At 56.2% G+C, this 14,301-nt stretch overlaps 1 protein-coding gene across 13 annotated transcripts in view; it reads right to left on the bottom strand.

Moving 5' to 3' along the window:
- Positions 1 to 1,283: 1,283 nt before the first annotated feature.
- Positions 1,284 to 14,301, bottom strand: part of DAB2IP (DAB2 interacting protein) — a 217,058-nt gene continuing 204,040 nt past the window's right edge. For 9 of the 13 annotated variants that reach the window (XM_058446091.1, XM_032165028.2, XM_058446093.1 and 6 more), the window contains 5 exons: positions 13,207 to 14,095; positions 12,288 to 12,440; positions 10,319 to 10,512; positions 5,267 to 5,354; positions 1,284 to 4,466 (listed from right to left, as the gene is read on the bottom strand). In XM_058446091.1, coding sequence (XP_058302074.1) covers positions 4,299 to 4,466; positions 5,267 to 5,354; positions 10,319 to 10,512; positions 12,288 to 12,440; positions 13,207 to 14,095 — 1,492 coding nt within the window. In that variant the 3' untranslated portion in view covers positions 1,284 to 4,298. The remainder of the gene's footprint in view (positions 4,467 to 5,266; positions 5,355 to 10,318; positions 10,513 to 12,287; positions 12,441 to 13,206; positions 14,096 to 14,301) is intronic. The other 4 variants (XM_058446092.1, XM_032165030.2, XM_032165029.2 and 1 more) reach the window with 3 other exon arrangements.

Genomic DNA, 14,301 nt, shown 5'->3' with positions numbered 1-14,301 from the left:
ACCCTGGACCGAAGTGGTCAAGGAATATTGTTAAGACAGGGGCTGAGGAGGGAGCCCACAGGGTCTAGGCTTGGTGGGGGAAGGCAGAGAGAACACACAGGCTGGGGAGGAAAGGGGCCGGTCTGCAGACCGGTGCTGATGTGGAGGATGAGCAGGGAAGGCTTGGCAGCTGTGCCTGCTGTGAGCAGCATGGATGACACTTTCCTAGGTCAGAGGTGATAGCAGCCCAGGGTGGGCCCCAGGAGTGGCTGGCTCAAAAGGGGTCCTCACAGGAGACTAGAGATGGACAGCCTGAGCAGCCAGGGTGCCGGAGGGTGGGAGGTGGGACACAGAGGCCACTGGTGAGGGTGACGGTGCAGCCCTGCTCGGGTGTGTGGCTCTGCTGTACTTGCTTCCAGCTGGCTGCAGGGGCAAGAACAGGGACAGGCCTGAGGCTTCTCTCTGGGGCCCAATCCCTGACTGCAGCCAGAGGCACCTGTCTAGGTGACAGACCCGGAGCTCCATCTGGCTTTTTGACCAGAGGTATCCTTGCCCCCAGCAGAAGCTCGGCCCAGGCAGTGTCTGGTTTCTGAGGGGTTTGGGCTAGGGCTGGGACCAGGACCTGTCCCTTGGAGCATCTGGAGTTACTGTGCACTAGAAGACCAGATCCTGAGATGCTGACGATGCAGGGCAGGACCCAGGGCTGCAAGGTTCTCTGTGCAGGTGCAGCTGAAGGGGCTTGGGGGCTGGTTATTTCCCAACAAGGGCCTGGGTTCAGCCTTGCAGGTGGGTCTGTGTTGGGAGAGCCTGAGTCTGAAAGCTTGGAAATGTTTAGTCCAGCCCTGCCATGACTTGCTGGGACCTGAGCCAACCTCTTCTCCCTGGTCTCCTCCCTCCCAGAGCCAGATTTCAGTGGATGAGAAAGTGCTTAATGCAGGGCCTGGCAAGAGCCAGTGTGTGCTGCAGTGAAGGTGCTGGGACTGCCCTGTCTCCCAGGAGGTGGTGGGACCAGTGGACTTTTCTTCCAAACATGTCAGAGCCAGAGAAGAGCCTTTAAGAGGACAACTGCTCTACTCCCTGGTGCAGAGACTCCTCAACCCCGAGGAGAAGAGGGGGGCAATCCCAGATCACCCAGTGAGCCAAGCTGGCCAGACCACCACCACTTGCTTTAGGGGTATCCCCTGCCCACGACTGCCACCAGAGTGAACCAGATGCTGGGGTCCCCTTGGTAAAGGCCAGTGTCCGCTCCAGACTCAGGGTCACCCCTGTAACATCACACAGCTGAATGGAGACACGAGTCGGGCTTAAAATAGCTAAATAAATCTTTAATATTTCTAATTGCAAATGTACAGAAATTGCACAGCCACACAGTCTTAGAACACCAACAGCTTCCTCTGTACATTATTACATAGTTAAAAGTCGCAGCTGGAGGGAGGAGCTCCAGCCCAAACTCCAACGTTTGCATTTTTTCCTTTTCACATACTTACAAAAGAGGGGAGCTGGGATGCGGTGTGGGGGCTGGGGGGCTTTGTGGCTGAGTGTGTAGAAAAGAGAGGGGCTGTTTCCCTGGAGAGTCTGGCTCCCGCAGTGGCACGGGGCACAAGGGGAGGTGTACTTGGGGCAGATGCTCCGGGGGACCGGGGCGTGTGGAGCTGTAGCCTCGGTCCTCCACCCCCACTTTCTGGGCAGTCGGAAAGAGTCCTCACTGACGGGAGGTTTGGCAGTTTCCATCACCCAGAACATGGAAGTTAAGCAAAAAAGTCAGGCCTCTGTGCTAGCAGGGAGGGCGTGGCTTTCTCCAGCAGAGGCTGAGTCTCGGTGACCAGGAGGCCCCCGGGGCTGTGTTCTTCCCCAGCAGGGACTGTCCTTCCCTCCAGGGCCTCTGGCAACCCCAGCCCTGGCTGCAGGCAGGGCCCAGCTCCCAGGAACTCAGGTTCTCTGTGGCCCGGGCAGGAGCCCCCGTTGACTGGCCCAGTGAAGGCACCCCAGCAGCCGCTACCCAAACAGCAGCTGCAAAGCCAACACATAAATGCCACAGGCAGGGAAAACACCCCCCGCAGACACCAAGCCTTTTCCTCCTGCCCAATACTGTTCTCTAGATTCAGAAATAAAACCCTTGGGAGAGCAGCAGTCCCGGCCAGCCCTCGGCAGCACCAGGACCAAAGGATATGTACAACCATTAGGTGAGATAGTTACATTACAGTCAAACACCAAGAACATTTACAAAATCGGCAGACTTGCAATTAAGATAAAAATCTGTGAAGAGTCTGTACACTTTTACAGTTTTTGCACTAGGTAAATAAGGCTCTCGGCCTGAGAGCTCACCCACCCTGCAAGGGCAGCTGGCACTGGCCACAGCGGGTGGCCTCTGAGCCCGCCTGTCCAGGCCCTGGGAGCCTCCCTGTATTGCTAGGGGGGCTCTGTCCGAGGTCACTCTACGAGGCAGCGGTGGGAGGGGGCTGGGGAGAGGAGAGCAGGGCTCACTGGGCAGTGGGAGGACGAGACCGGAGCCAGGCCCTGCCTGTGTGGCCACCCTGGTCTCAGGCACAAAGGCGCATGAGTGGGGACAAGACAGGGGAGTGGGACAGGAAGGGGTGGGGGCAGGGCCTCTGCTCCCACCTCCCATCTTCCTGTGGTCTGTGATCCCTGGTGGCCCAGCCCTCCCTCCACCAGCATCTGTCTCTAGCCTAACTGAATTGTAGGTTACATCTAAGAGCCCCTTCCCAGAGCAGCCACTGCCACCTGTCCCCGAGCTCAGGGTGGATGCAGTATGGCTCTGGGCCACCCCTCCAGCACATCCACCCTTCAGGTGGGGCCTCTGTGGCACATTCCAGCTGCAGGGGCAGAGGGGTGGTTCCTGCAGCTCGCCTTGCCCTGGCTCTGCTGGCAAAGGCCCCACTCCCACCCTTGTTACCCAGGGCCCTTGCTCAGAATCTGCAGGGGCTGGGAACAGACGGGCTGAGAGAGACCCAAGCTCCTGCTCATCTGTCTTGAAAGTGGGGGAGGGGCAGATAAGCTACAGAACAGCCTAGAGCTGAGGAAAACCGGCCCCAGCTGTGGGGTGCGCCCCTCCCCTGTATGCAGCGCCTGGGTCCTTGGCCGGGGGCCGGGAAGGGTGAGGAGGAGGCCGGCCGCACACACGGGGCCGGGTGCAGGCTGCTGCTGTCTTGGAGAGGGAGCAAGTCTAACATCCTCCAGGGCCGCTATTTCCCATGCAGTGCGCACGCTCAACTTAAAAGGCCCCTGTGTTCCAGCAAGCGAGCAAGCGGGCTTTTGTTTCTAATGCATACTGTGAAAGGAAAAAAAATCACAGTTATCCACCTTCTCAGGGCCTGCAGGCGTTAGAATCTTTTTTTAAACCATCACTCAGAGGAAGGATCACCTTTTCTTTCAGGGTGAGCACCAGGTGGCACTCCCTACAGGGCCACTGTGCCCTGGGTGTGCTGGGCCCCAGGAGAAGGCAGGTACAGTGCTCAGAGCCATCTGGCCAGATCCGCCCAGATCTTTGGCTTCTGGGAGCCCTTGAGCATCAGCCTGGGCCTGTGTGGGAAGTATGGGAAGCTGTGGGTCTTCCCCACAGGGACAAGAGCTCACAAGAAAAAGCCATGGCCCTCACTGGGTCTACCTGGCAATACGACTAAGGCAAGGAAGGTGGCAGGTGGTGCTCTGGGGACAGGTTCAGAGGGGGCGGGTGGGTAGGAATCCTCAGTTCCTCACAGCCAGGAAGGTCCCAACAGACCGCATGCAGTGGCAGGTGCTTCGGATGGAGACAGGCAGGGGACACTGACCTCCTGCTCTGTGTCCTATCTTCCTGCCTGCCAACTGATCCGCCAAGTGCCAGGTCCCCCAGGACAGGGCCTGGCTGCCAGGGAGTCCCGGGCCCCCCCAAGGAGGCGAGGGGAAGCCACAGGTGTAGGCCCCTAGCTCTTGAATCCCCCCTCCAGGAAGCCCCCTCCCTGGCACGGGTGGTGGGACACATGCACTCGGCCAGATCCAGAAGGACAAGGACACACCACATTCAGGAACCAACAGACATATTTTTGGCAAGCCCCCTGCCCCACCAGGCTGTCCCCACTCCCCAGCGTGCAGTCTCTTCTGCCCGCACCCCACAGGGAGCGGCTGGTGACCTCGCCTCACGCTGCTTCAGTCTCTGGCGGCTCCCTCTGCGGCCGCCTCCTGGACAGCGGCAGGGAGGGGAGGCTCGGCCTCCTGACACCCACGCTGGGGCTGCAACCGTGGGTGCCTCCCCAGGCCAAGACCCTGCCCTTGGCCACCATAGTCCCCCTCTCCTTGGGTAGCTTCCTCCCTCCTCAGGCAGGTTAACAATTGCTGCTGTTTCTGAACTCGCCGTTCTCAGTAATCTGCAATTTGGTGGGGTTGGTGGGGGAGATGCCGTTACGGGCTTGCATGCTGTACCTCTCTTTCAGCTGGGTCAGGGCGCTCATGAGGCGGGCATTGGCGGCATCCAGCGAGGCGATGCGCTTCTCCTGTGGACAACGGGGATGTGAGGGGGGTCATGGGACAGGCTCCTCAGGGGCCTCCTTAGGGCTGTGTGCACCTACGACAAGCATCGGGAAAGCGGGGAATGGGGTGGCCTGGAGATGAGGGGGGGCAGGCAGGCTCTGGGCTGTGAGCAGCTGGCAAGAGAAGGCAGGCAGAGGCCTCTGCAGCATCATGGACACAGCCTCGCTGCCTGCTTATCAGCCCAAATGGAGCAGCTCTAGTGCTGTCTATGGGCTGCCTGCAGTCCCTAGGGCAGGCACCCTTGCTCACGTGTGTGTGTGACACACCAGAGGTCACAGCTCCTGGTCTGTGCAGTTTACAGCCTGAGCAAGGCCCGGCCTACTCCTGGGCGAGTGAAAGGAAAGCGGTGCAGCCCTGAGTAAAGGAGGCTGGGGCCAGAGAGCCTTTCATGTCTCCCCTCAATGCAGCCTGGATGCCACAGCTGTGAATGAGAGCCCCACTGCTCCCTCTGACCAGCCTGCCTTCCCTCCTATCCCCACTGCCCTCCTGGTGGCTTCCACTCTTTGGTCAGCAGTCCTGGTGAAAGACAAGGCCTGCCAAGAGCCCCGGCAAGGGAGGAGCTGCCTCTCTCCTTTCACAGCCTGTCTTAGTGAGCTTGTGGCCCACTAAGACCACAGGTCTGACTTCTCAGGGCAGAGATTCTGGTTTCTTATTCCCCTCAGTGTCTGCAGTGAGGTATGACTGAGGATGGAGAGGCTAGTCACCCCCTCCTAATCCCAGGCCCTTTAACTCTTGTGGCTGACCAAAGGGCCAGAGCCCCCACCTGGGCATCAATGATCTTCTGTTTGGAGTCCACAGCCGCTTGCATCTCTGCGTGGTCCTTCTTCAGTTCTTCTTCCACGGACATCAACCTATAGCCAGAGACAGGGACAGTCAGACTGGCCCTGGAGGCAGCAGAGGTGGGGAGGGTGTGGGAACAAGCCCATCACCCCCACAAAGAGCAGGGACACACTAGGAGAGCCCCTCCTTGGGTCACAGACTTGCCTCCCATACTTGCCTAGGGCAGAGGCCCTCCAGCCGACTCCCAGCAACTGACACTGCTGGGCCTCCTTCCTCACCTCCACGTCCCACACTCACTGCTCCTAAAGCCCCAGAGGCCCCTGGGCTGCCCATTTCCCGATGTTCTTCCAGGAGCCAAGATGGGTGGGAATGGGTGTTAGATCTTCAAAACCCCTAGAGCTAGGCTGGTGGTGGAACGATGAAGGCCCTGAACGGCTCTAGAACTTTTTCCACCCTGCCCCCACCATCTTCATGAAGTTGTACTCGAGGTGCCAAGATGAATGAACTCTAGTCCTTTCCCTCAAGGAGTTCACAAGGCAGGAGGCATGAGTAACTAACTACGCCCTGCACGGAGCAGCTGCGCTAGTGGAAAGCTCAGGTCCCTGGAACAAAGAGCAGGAAGCGGTGACCTTTCCTGGAGGGTGGGCTGGGAGGTCACACATCGGTAGGAGACATCTGAAGGACAGGTGTGCAGGCAGGACAATGAGCAGAAGCTGGGGGACATACCACCTGCAGAAGCTCAGTGGGCAGGAGGCTGGCTCCATCCTGCTGCTCCCTGCCTGGGAGCCCTCCTGGCCCCACCTGGCTGGTTCCTGAGACACTCTCACTGCTGGGCACTCCCACCTTCCCACTGTCCTTTGGCTTGGAGACCCCACACTCTCTGGGTGTGCTTGTCTCCTAGATGCCTTGTCCTGTCTGCCTCTGGACATGCGGGTTCCACAGGGCTTTGGCCTCAGCCTCCCTTCTCCTTACTCCGCACACTCTTCTCAGATAAGCCCTCCACTCCCACTCTTTCCCTGCCCTCTTAATTCCTCCAGCCTAGAGCAGCCACCGCACACTGGGCAAGCACTTGGCCCACTCACAGAAGACACACAGGGAGCCACAGTGCAGGGGCCAGTTCTGCACGGGACTGTAATGCGGGCAGCAGGGTAGTAGTTCAGGCAGCACTAACCAGGAGGAGCCGTGGCAGTCGGGGGGACCCTCCAGGGCAGTTTCCCCAGTACAGGAAGGTATCAGTCTGAGGAAAGCTTGTGCTGGGAGTGGGGTGGTGGGAGGGTATTAGTTTTGTTAAGGAAAATTAGATTGGAAGGAGATTGTATTTACTCTCTTGTCTTAAAAACCAATAGGGCCGGGCACATTGGCTCACGCCTATAATCTCAGCACTTTGGGAGGCCAGGGAGGGAGGATCACTTGAGGCTAGGAGTTCAAGACCAGCCTGGGTAACATGGCGAGACCCCCATCTCTTTATCAAAAACCAACCAACCAAACAAACTAGAAAAATGGACACAATACAGGCAATGCAGTACAATAATTTCTAGGAGAACAGAAACCAACAAGGCAAGCTCAGTGAACGGCCTGGAAGCAGAGGGAAGGTGGAGTCAGCAGCCTCACTGAGCTGAGGAGACAGGCAGGTCAGGAAGGTCAAGGTGTGGGAGTTGCAGGGCAGACAGCCAGAGAGGAGCAAGAGGCAGAGAGAAACTCCACATAGCTCCCGAGTGGGGGTTCCCCTTGTGTCTCTGACTGAATAATATCTGAATGCAGATGGGAAAATTACCAGGCTAGGCAAGAACCGTTAGAAAGGAGAACACAAAACAATCGCAGAAGCAGTTCATGTTGTACCAGCGAGAGTGCAGTGACGCACTAACACTGGGAATCACAGAGGACCCGGGGAAGGAAACCCCCTCGGAGCAGGGCCACGTTAGGCCGAGACTAAAGGCTCTGCAGGACGCAGCCTAACAAAACTTAAAAGGAAACCCCGAGAGGATTGAACAGATTCCAAGTAACCTCACTGTCTCCCAGAACAAAGCCCCCAGAAAGGATTTAAAGGAACACAAAAACATTCAGCACCTCACTGTAAGATTCACAATGCCTGGCGTGCAACCAAAAATTACCAAGTATACAGAGAGAAGTAGGAAAACTCATAAGCAGGTGGAAAATAAATCAGTAAAAACAGACTCAGATGTCACAAATGATAGAATTAGACAAGGACATGAAAACAAGGTATTATAAATACATTCTACATGTTTCAGAAAATAGAAGTAAAAGCACAATGAGAATTAAAACTGATGTAATTTAAAGCAAAATGAAATTCTAAGAGGTGAAAAATATTATCTGCAGTGCAAAAATACTGGATTGGATTAATAGGTTACACACTGAAGAAGAAATAATTGGCAAACTTGAAGACATAGTCATAGAAACTATCAAAGACAAGAAACAGAAAAAAAAATGAAGAAAGAAGATAACAGAGCATCAGTGAGATACAGGATAATATGAGTCAGCCTAATGCACGTGTACTAGGAATCCCAGAGAAAGAAATGGAGGGGGAGGTAGGACTGCAGACATACAAATCCAAGACCCAAGAAATTAGAAGAAAACCACACCAATGAACATCACAATCCAACTACTGATGATAACCAGTGATTAAAGAAAAAAAAGTATCTTATAAATAGCCAGGGAAAACAGATACATAAAGTACAGAGGAACAAAGACAATGACAGACTCCCTGTCATTACAGCCTCAGGGTGAGGGCCAAATCCGGACCATTGCCTGTTTTTGTAAATAGCCATCTCACACAAATAGTTCTGCTGTAACAGCAGAGCTGAACAGTTGCAATAGAGACCATATGGCCTACAAAGCCTAAAATACTTTTGATCTGCTCCTTTGTAGAAAGTTTGCCAATCCCTGCCCTAGAGCAACAAAGAGATAAAGCTAATAAGTCAACAGGAGACAAAATGGAATCATAAAAAAATAGTCCAAAAGAAGGTAGGAAAAAAAGAACAGATGGTACAAATAGGAAACAAGGCAACAGATTTAAATATATCAATAATTACATTAAATGTAAATGGTCAAAACACTCCAATAAAAAGGCAGAACCATTTAGACAAAAGCAAGACCCAACAGTATGGTGCCTGTAAAATAAACCCACTTCATAAATATAGATGGGTGCTATGCTCTGAATGTTTGTGTCACCGTCTAAATTTGTATGTTGACACCTAACCCCCAAGGCGATTATCTTAATAGGTAGGGGTTTTGAGAGGTGATTACATCATATGGGCTTTGCCTTCAAAAATGGAATTAGTGCTTTTATATTATACAAGAAGCCCAAGGGAGCTTGCTCACACCCCCCCACAATGTGAGAACACAGCAACAGGGCACTATAATATGAAGCAGAGAGTCCTCATTATACCCTGAATCTGCTGGCATTTTGATGTTAGACTTTAGTACTGAGGGCAATACATATTCTCTTGTTTATAAATTACCCAGTCTAAGGTATCTTGTTATAGCAGCCTGAATGGACCAAGACAATGAGTTAAACGCATGAGGATAAAAAAAAGCTATACCATACTAACACGAATCAAAAGGAAGTTGGGGTGGCTACATTAATAGCAGACAAGGCAGATTTCAGAGCAAAGAATATTCCAAGGGATAAAGTGATTTTATAATGACAAAGAGGTTAATTCAACAATAGTACATAAATAGCCTAAATGTGTATGCACCTAAGAATAGTTCCAGGGTACATAAAGCAAAAACCAGTTGGACTGAAGGGAGAAATAGAAAAGCCAGTAAGGATATGGAATACTTGAACACTATCTACCTGACATTTACATTAAGGAGGAAATATTCCAGGATTGGTTAGTAGAAACGAACGTGTTAAGCAAGTCTCTGAATTCAGAACATGCAAATATCAGAGAATACACACAATGTGGAGAAGGCAGTTAAACTGAAAAGCGTTTCCATTCTTGGAAACACACACAAGGTGAGCCAAGAGCAGAGCTGGAAATCAAGTGAACAGCAGGTTTCTAGTCACCCTGGTTTCACTCATGTTAACTATTTCATAATGAACAAAACTATAAGTAAATGAAGCAAACAACAGTCAGGAACAGAGAAACAAGTGGTCTAAAAAGGAGGAATCCGGGAAGGGCTTATGCCATGGACAAAGCATGGAGCAGAGGCCGTCCTGGCTCTTGCACACCTGCTTGGTCTGTCCAGCTGATGGGGTCTTAGACCAAGCCAATTCAAACAAGACACACTGTCTCTCCTCCTGTGCCTAGTATTACTGAGAAGGAAGTAAACTCCACGACTGGGACCCTGGGGTTGACTGCACTCCCTGCCTGACACCAAGGTAGGGATGCCCTACCCATAGGCAGAGACAGAGACAGAGATGGAGGCGTCAACATGGGGCCTGACGTAAGTCTTCAAAAAGATGAGAGTCAGCATTAAAACCCGCTGTTCCTCTGAAGCCCTTTCCCAGATAACCCAGGCCCCTTAAAACTCAGGATATCAGACTGGCACCATCCCCCTCTCCCTCCCCACCCAAACTACTCCTCTTAACAGTTTCCAGCTCAGTAACTGGTACCCTGATACGCCCACACCCAGACACTCTTGGTAGGAATCTGGGGGCTATGCTGTGTCTTCCACCTTCACCTACTATACGTAACTGACGCTCATTCCCACTTTTCTTACCCTGTATTGCGTCCTCACTGTCTTTCCTGGCACCCCCCAATCCAGCTTCTCAGCGCCCCTGAGAGTGCTTACTAAGATGGCGTGGCTCCTTGTAGGGGCTCAGGCCCGTCGGGAGCCAGCTGTCATTGATCCAGCCTCATCCCCAGCTTTGTATTCTGCATGGGCTGCCCACCCTCTAGGCCACCTCCTGCCTCCAGGCCTGTGCTCACGCTGCTCCCACTGCCCAGCCACTCTCTTCCCTCCTCTCTCCACATTCAGCTCATCCTTTGAGGAGGCTCCCCGACCAGGGGCCTCCTTGAAGGCAGCGATGGCTGCCCTGCCTGTGGCCAGGCCAGGCAGGTGTGGGCCCCACCTGCTGATGATGCCCTTCATCTGGATGTCCTTGTCCTCCTGCTGCCGCCGCAGCCGCTCCTCGCCCTCCTCCAGCCGTGCCTGGTACTCCAGCACCAGCTTCTGCGTCGTCTCCTCCTGGCACTTGAACAGGGTCTCATACTCCTCCAGCTTCTTGGTGGAGATTCGCAGCTTGTCCTGCAGCACCGCCAGGTCCTACCAGGAGGGCAGCGTCCACGGGCACAGCACCCAGGACACAGAGAGCACAGCTTCGTCAGCCCGAGTGGGAGGAAGGGTAGGAGGGACCCCACTTGGAAGGCCCCAGTGGCTGTGACCCGCCCACTTCACATAGCAAGATGCCCAAGGAGCCCAGCTGGCGGGGGCTGCAGCCAGACGCGTGCCTGTGCCCCACCCAGGGGTCTCCACTCCAAGCTCCCAGCCTGACCTGTACAGCTATGGCAGGGATGAAGACTCAAACCCAAATCCCAGGAGTGAGGGTGTAACTGGGGCTTTGAACTTTTTATGACAAAGGTTAAAAAACCCTTGGATATGTGAAGGACATGTGACAGCACCCAGAGAGGTGGGAGCTCTGCAGGAGGGGAAACTGAGGCCCAGACAAGGTGACCATGTCACATGAAGAGCGACTGACTAGCAGGGTAAGATCCCAGCTTCCCAGGCTCTGTTTGAATCTAAAGCCAGGGGGTGGCAGTGGCATGAGGAAATGGAGAGAGAGAATTGAAAGGCAGGTGGTCCAGGCTCTGGATCTGCCTCAGTCCAGCACAGACCCCAACCATCAGGGAGGAGCAGGGATGTGGATGAGGCTGGGAAGCGGCGTGGCTGCACAGAGGAGCCAGGTGCTCTGCACTGAGCGAGGAAAGGCAACGCCGGGATCGAGAGGGGCCACACGCCCTGAGGACACAGGGATGCAAAGAGCCTAAAGTGAGGCCAGGCCTCCTCGCTCCCCAGCCAAACTCTGGCTCTGGGGGCACTGTCCGCTGTCCCCTGGTCCCCTTCATGTAACTATGGTGAAAGCAGGTGGATGTAGCGGACCGGGGATGGTGGCAGTGGCAGGATGCAGCATGGAGACGGGCCTCGCCTGAGGCCGGGGAGAAGGAGTTCTGCCATTCTGACCTCAATACCCTTGCTCGAGACGTTGCCACAGGCTTTCCTAGGGCCCAGGGGGGCGAGAGAATCCAGAGGGGAGTGGAGAAGCGCCTGCCGTTCTGGGGCCTGCGCTGGTTCCTCCGTCTACATGGACTGCAGCTGGCAGTAGGAGACAAAAACTACCCCCAGATCCAGAGCAGCTGCCACAGCTGGAAGGCTTGGGAGACCAACGAAGCATCCCCTTGCCCCAGCAGATGGTAGAGTGTGTGGCAGGGTGAGATTTTAATTTTTAGAATAGATTCTTTTCCCGGGGGGTGGGGAAGAAAACATCTCAATGGCAGCCTGACCCCACCCCCCACGCTGGTAACTGCTGTTTCTTTCCCAGGCCCTGGTGGAGACCAGAGGGGCGAACAGCCAGGCCGTGGGCAGGCACAAACCCTGGGGGCCAGGCTGGGGTGGCTCTCCCAGCCATCCTGGGGACCCATGCCTCTGCCTCCTCAGGTACCAGGCACCCTCAGGGGGGCTTCTATATGTCTCTTGGGCACCCTCAGCCCTCAACCCCCACGTCCTCAGGAAGCTCAACTGCCTCAGTGCCCGGGCTAAGAAGCCTTCCCAGAGGTCCCAGGAGTCTGTATCCAAGACAATTCCCTGGTGATTTCAATCTGCAGATGGGAAGCCTCAGGTCTAAGCTGCTAATCCATCCCTCTTGTTGCTTTTCTTCCAGACCCCACTGACTGCTATTCTCACAGGGAACAGGGGCTCAGAGGTGACGGGCCCTTCACAAGGACAGCAGCACCCGTTGCTGGGGGACTTGGGGGAGAGACTCCTACCAGCTGCTGCCGGGAGGCAGCCCCACCCTGTCCCGAGCTGCCAGGGTCCAGCTTTACCTTTTCTGCTTGGCTGAGCTCGTCCTTACTCCTTAGCCTATCCCTGTGGGGGGGGTCTGGGCCCAGGCCCTCGTCTTCTAACAACTGCGCGTTCATGGTCAAGAGCCAAGCGGCTGTGCGGTCCAGGGCATTGGGGCTCACGGGTGAAGGGCCCTACAACGAAACACAGCTGTGAGGGGCTGGAGGGAGGTGGAGGGCAAGCAGCAGGGGCGGGAGTGGCCCAGGTGAGCCACAAGGACAAGCAACTCTGGGACACGGTGGGAAGACAGGGGACCTCCAGCTGACTGAGCGCCTACCGAGCAGTCCCCACCCGGGAACTGTCTCTCAGACGGCAGCCAAAGGCAGAGCCGACAGGTGCCAGGTGGCCTCCTGAGCACCACACTCTGCTGCCAAGGGGACAGCGAGTGACCCTGCCACTGGGGGCAGCGGGGCAGGCTGCACTGAGAGGGGGACAGGGCCAGGCTGGGCTGTCAGCCCAAGGCACCTCCACTCCAGACACCGCCTGCAGCCTTTGGGTGACAGGGTCATCCATGCTCCAGGTGGTTGTGCCTGGAGGCCTGTCTAGCCTGTGAAAACATTTTGGGAGGGGAGTGTGGGGCCAGAGCTGGGTGGGGGCTTCGACAGGCTTGGAAGTGAAGATGAATGCACTCTCCTCCTCTTTCTCTCTGACCCCAGCCTGCCCCTAGGGGCACTGACAGAGGGGCCTGGAGTTCCCCAAGGCTACAGTGTCCTTGGTTCACAGGATTCAGGAAGCCAGGGGGAGGGGGTGGTGGCACATGTGGCAGGCTGGTGGGATGGGATGGGATGGCAGCTGGGTGCGGGTGGAGGTGAAATGACCGAGAGGAGGAGCATGGTATGGGGTATGACAGCCCAGCTGGGCCCAAGTGCCCAGCCCTGCCCTCTGACTAGCAGCACTGACCTGCTTGTGCACTGCCCGTGGCTTCAGTTCTGGGCTGTCCCCCTTGGAGGAAGAGGACTGCTGCCTCAGGCGAGTACTGGGGCCCGCCCAATCAGGTGAGGCTGACGCCAGGGTTCCGCTTGAGGGTCTTGGGTACTGCAGGGTGCTCAGCAGGTTGGGGGGCGTCCGGCCGCGGGGGGCAGGAGGTGGCGGCGGGGGTGGGGGCGGAGGCTGGTCGATCCTCCTCTGGGGGCCAGCACTGTTCTGCCGTGGCACCGTGGGCTGCCCGCCTTTTTCAGTCAGTGACATCTGTCGCCGTGCCAGCTCACCGGGCCGCCGAGCCAGCTCCTCCGCGGCAGTGCTGAAACTTCCCAGCTTGGCAGCGGCTGCCAACTCCTCGCTGTTGCTGTGTGAGCTCAGGGAGCTGTGGCCCTCAGAGCCTGAGTCGCCAAGGCCACGGGGTGACAGCGGCAGACCAGCCGCCATCTGGTACACAGGGTTCTGGAAGGAGAGCGGTGCCAACAGCTGGGGCCGGCCTGGCGCGCCCTCGGAGGCGCCTGGTGTGGTTGGTGTCTGGCCTGCCCGCCGCACTGTGGCCAGCCCTGCCAGGTTCACTGGGGTTGCCCGGGCTGGCCACCCGGCCACCAGCTGAGCTGCAGCGGCCTGCCCATCTGTGGGGAGGACGTCGGGGCCCACCGGGGAGCCTGCCTCCCCGTCCAGCGCGCGGGCGTCCTGAAGGTCCACCATGGAGAGGCTCTTGCCACCGTTGGCCATCTGAAGATCAGGCTCGTTGGCTTCCGAGTAACTTGAGCTGCGGGCAGGTGAGGGCTGGACCCCGGAGGACCTTGTGACAAAAAACAAGTCCTTGTTTTCGGGGGTTGGAGACGGTAACCGGGTGAAATCTATCAGACTGCAGGGAGACAAGCACACACAGGGAAAGAAGGGGAAAAGAAGAACTGTGAGTGCAGCCAAGGCGGGTCCAAACCAACAGCACCCGCCAACCTGCCGGGGCCTGGCAGCCCGAGCCAGCGCTAGGGAGATGGTTGCGCTGGGGTGGCGGGAGTGGGAGAATCCGGGGACCAGAGGCTGAGGCGGCTGCTCCTGCACAGAACCTCT

This window comes from Hylobates moloch, unplaced genomic scaffold (genome assembly GCF_009828535.3).
Source record: "Hylobates moloch isolate HMO894 unplaced genomic scaffold, HMol_V3 SCAFFOLD_10, whole genome shotgun sequence".
NCBI classification, from domain to species: Eukaryota; Metazoa; Chordata; class Mammalia; order Primates; family Hylobatidae; genus Hylobates; species Hylobates moloch.
The sequence above is the reverse complement of the archived record's forward strand: the minus strand, read 5'-3'. Positions and strand labels throughout refer to the sequence as shown.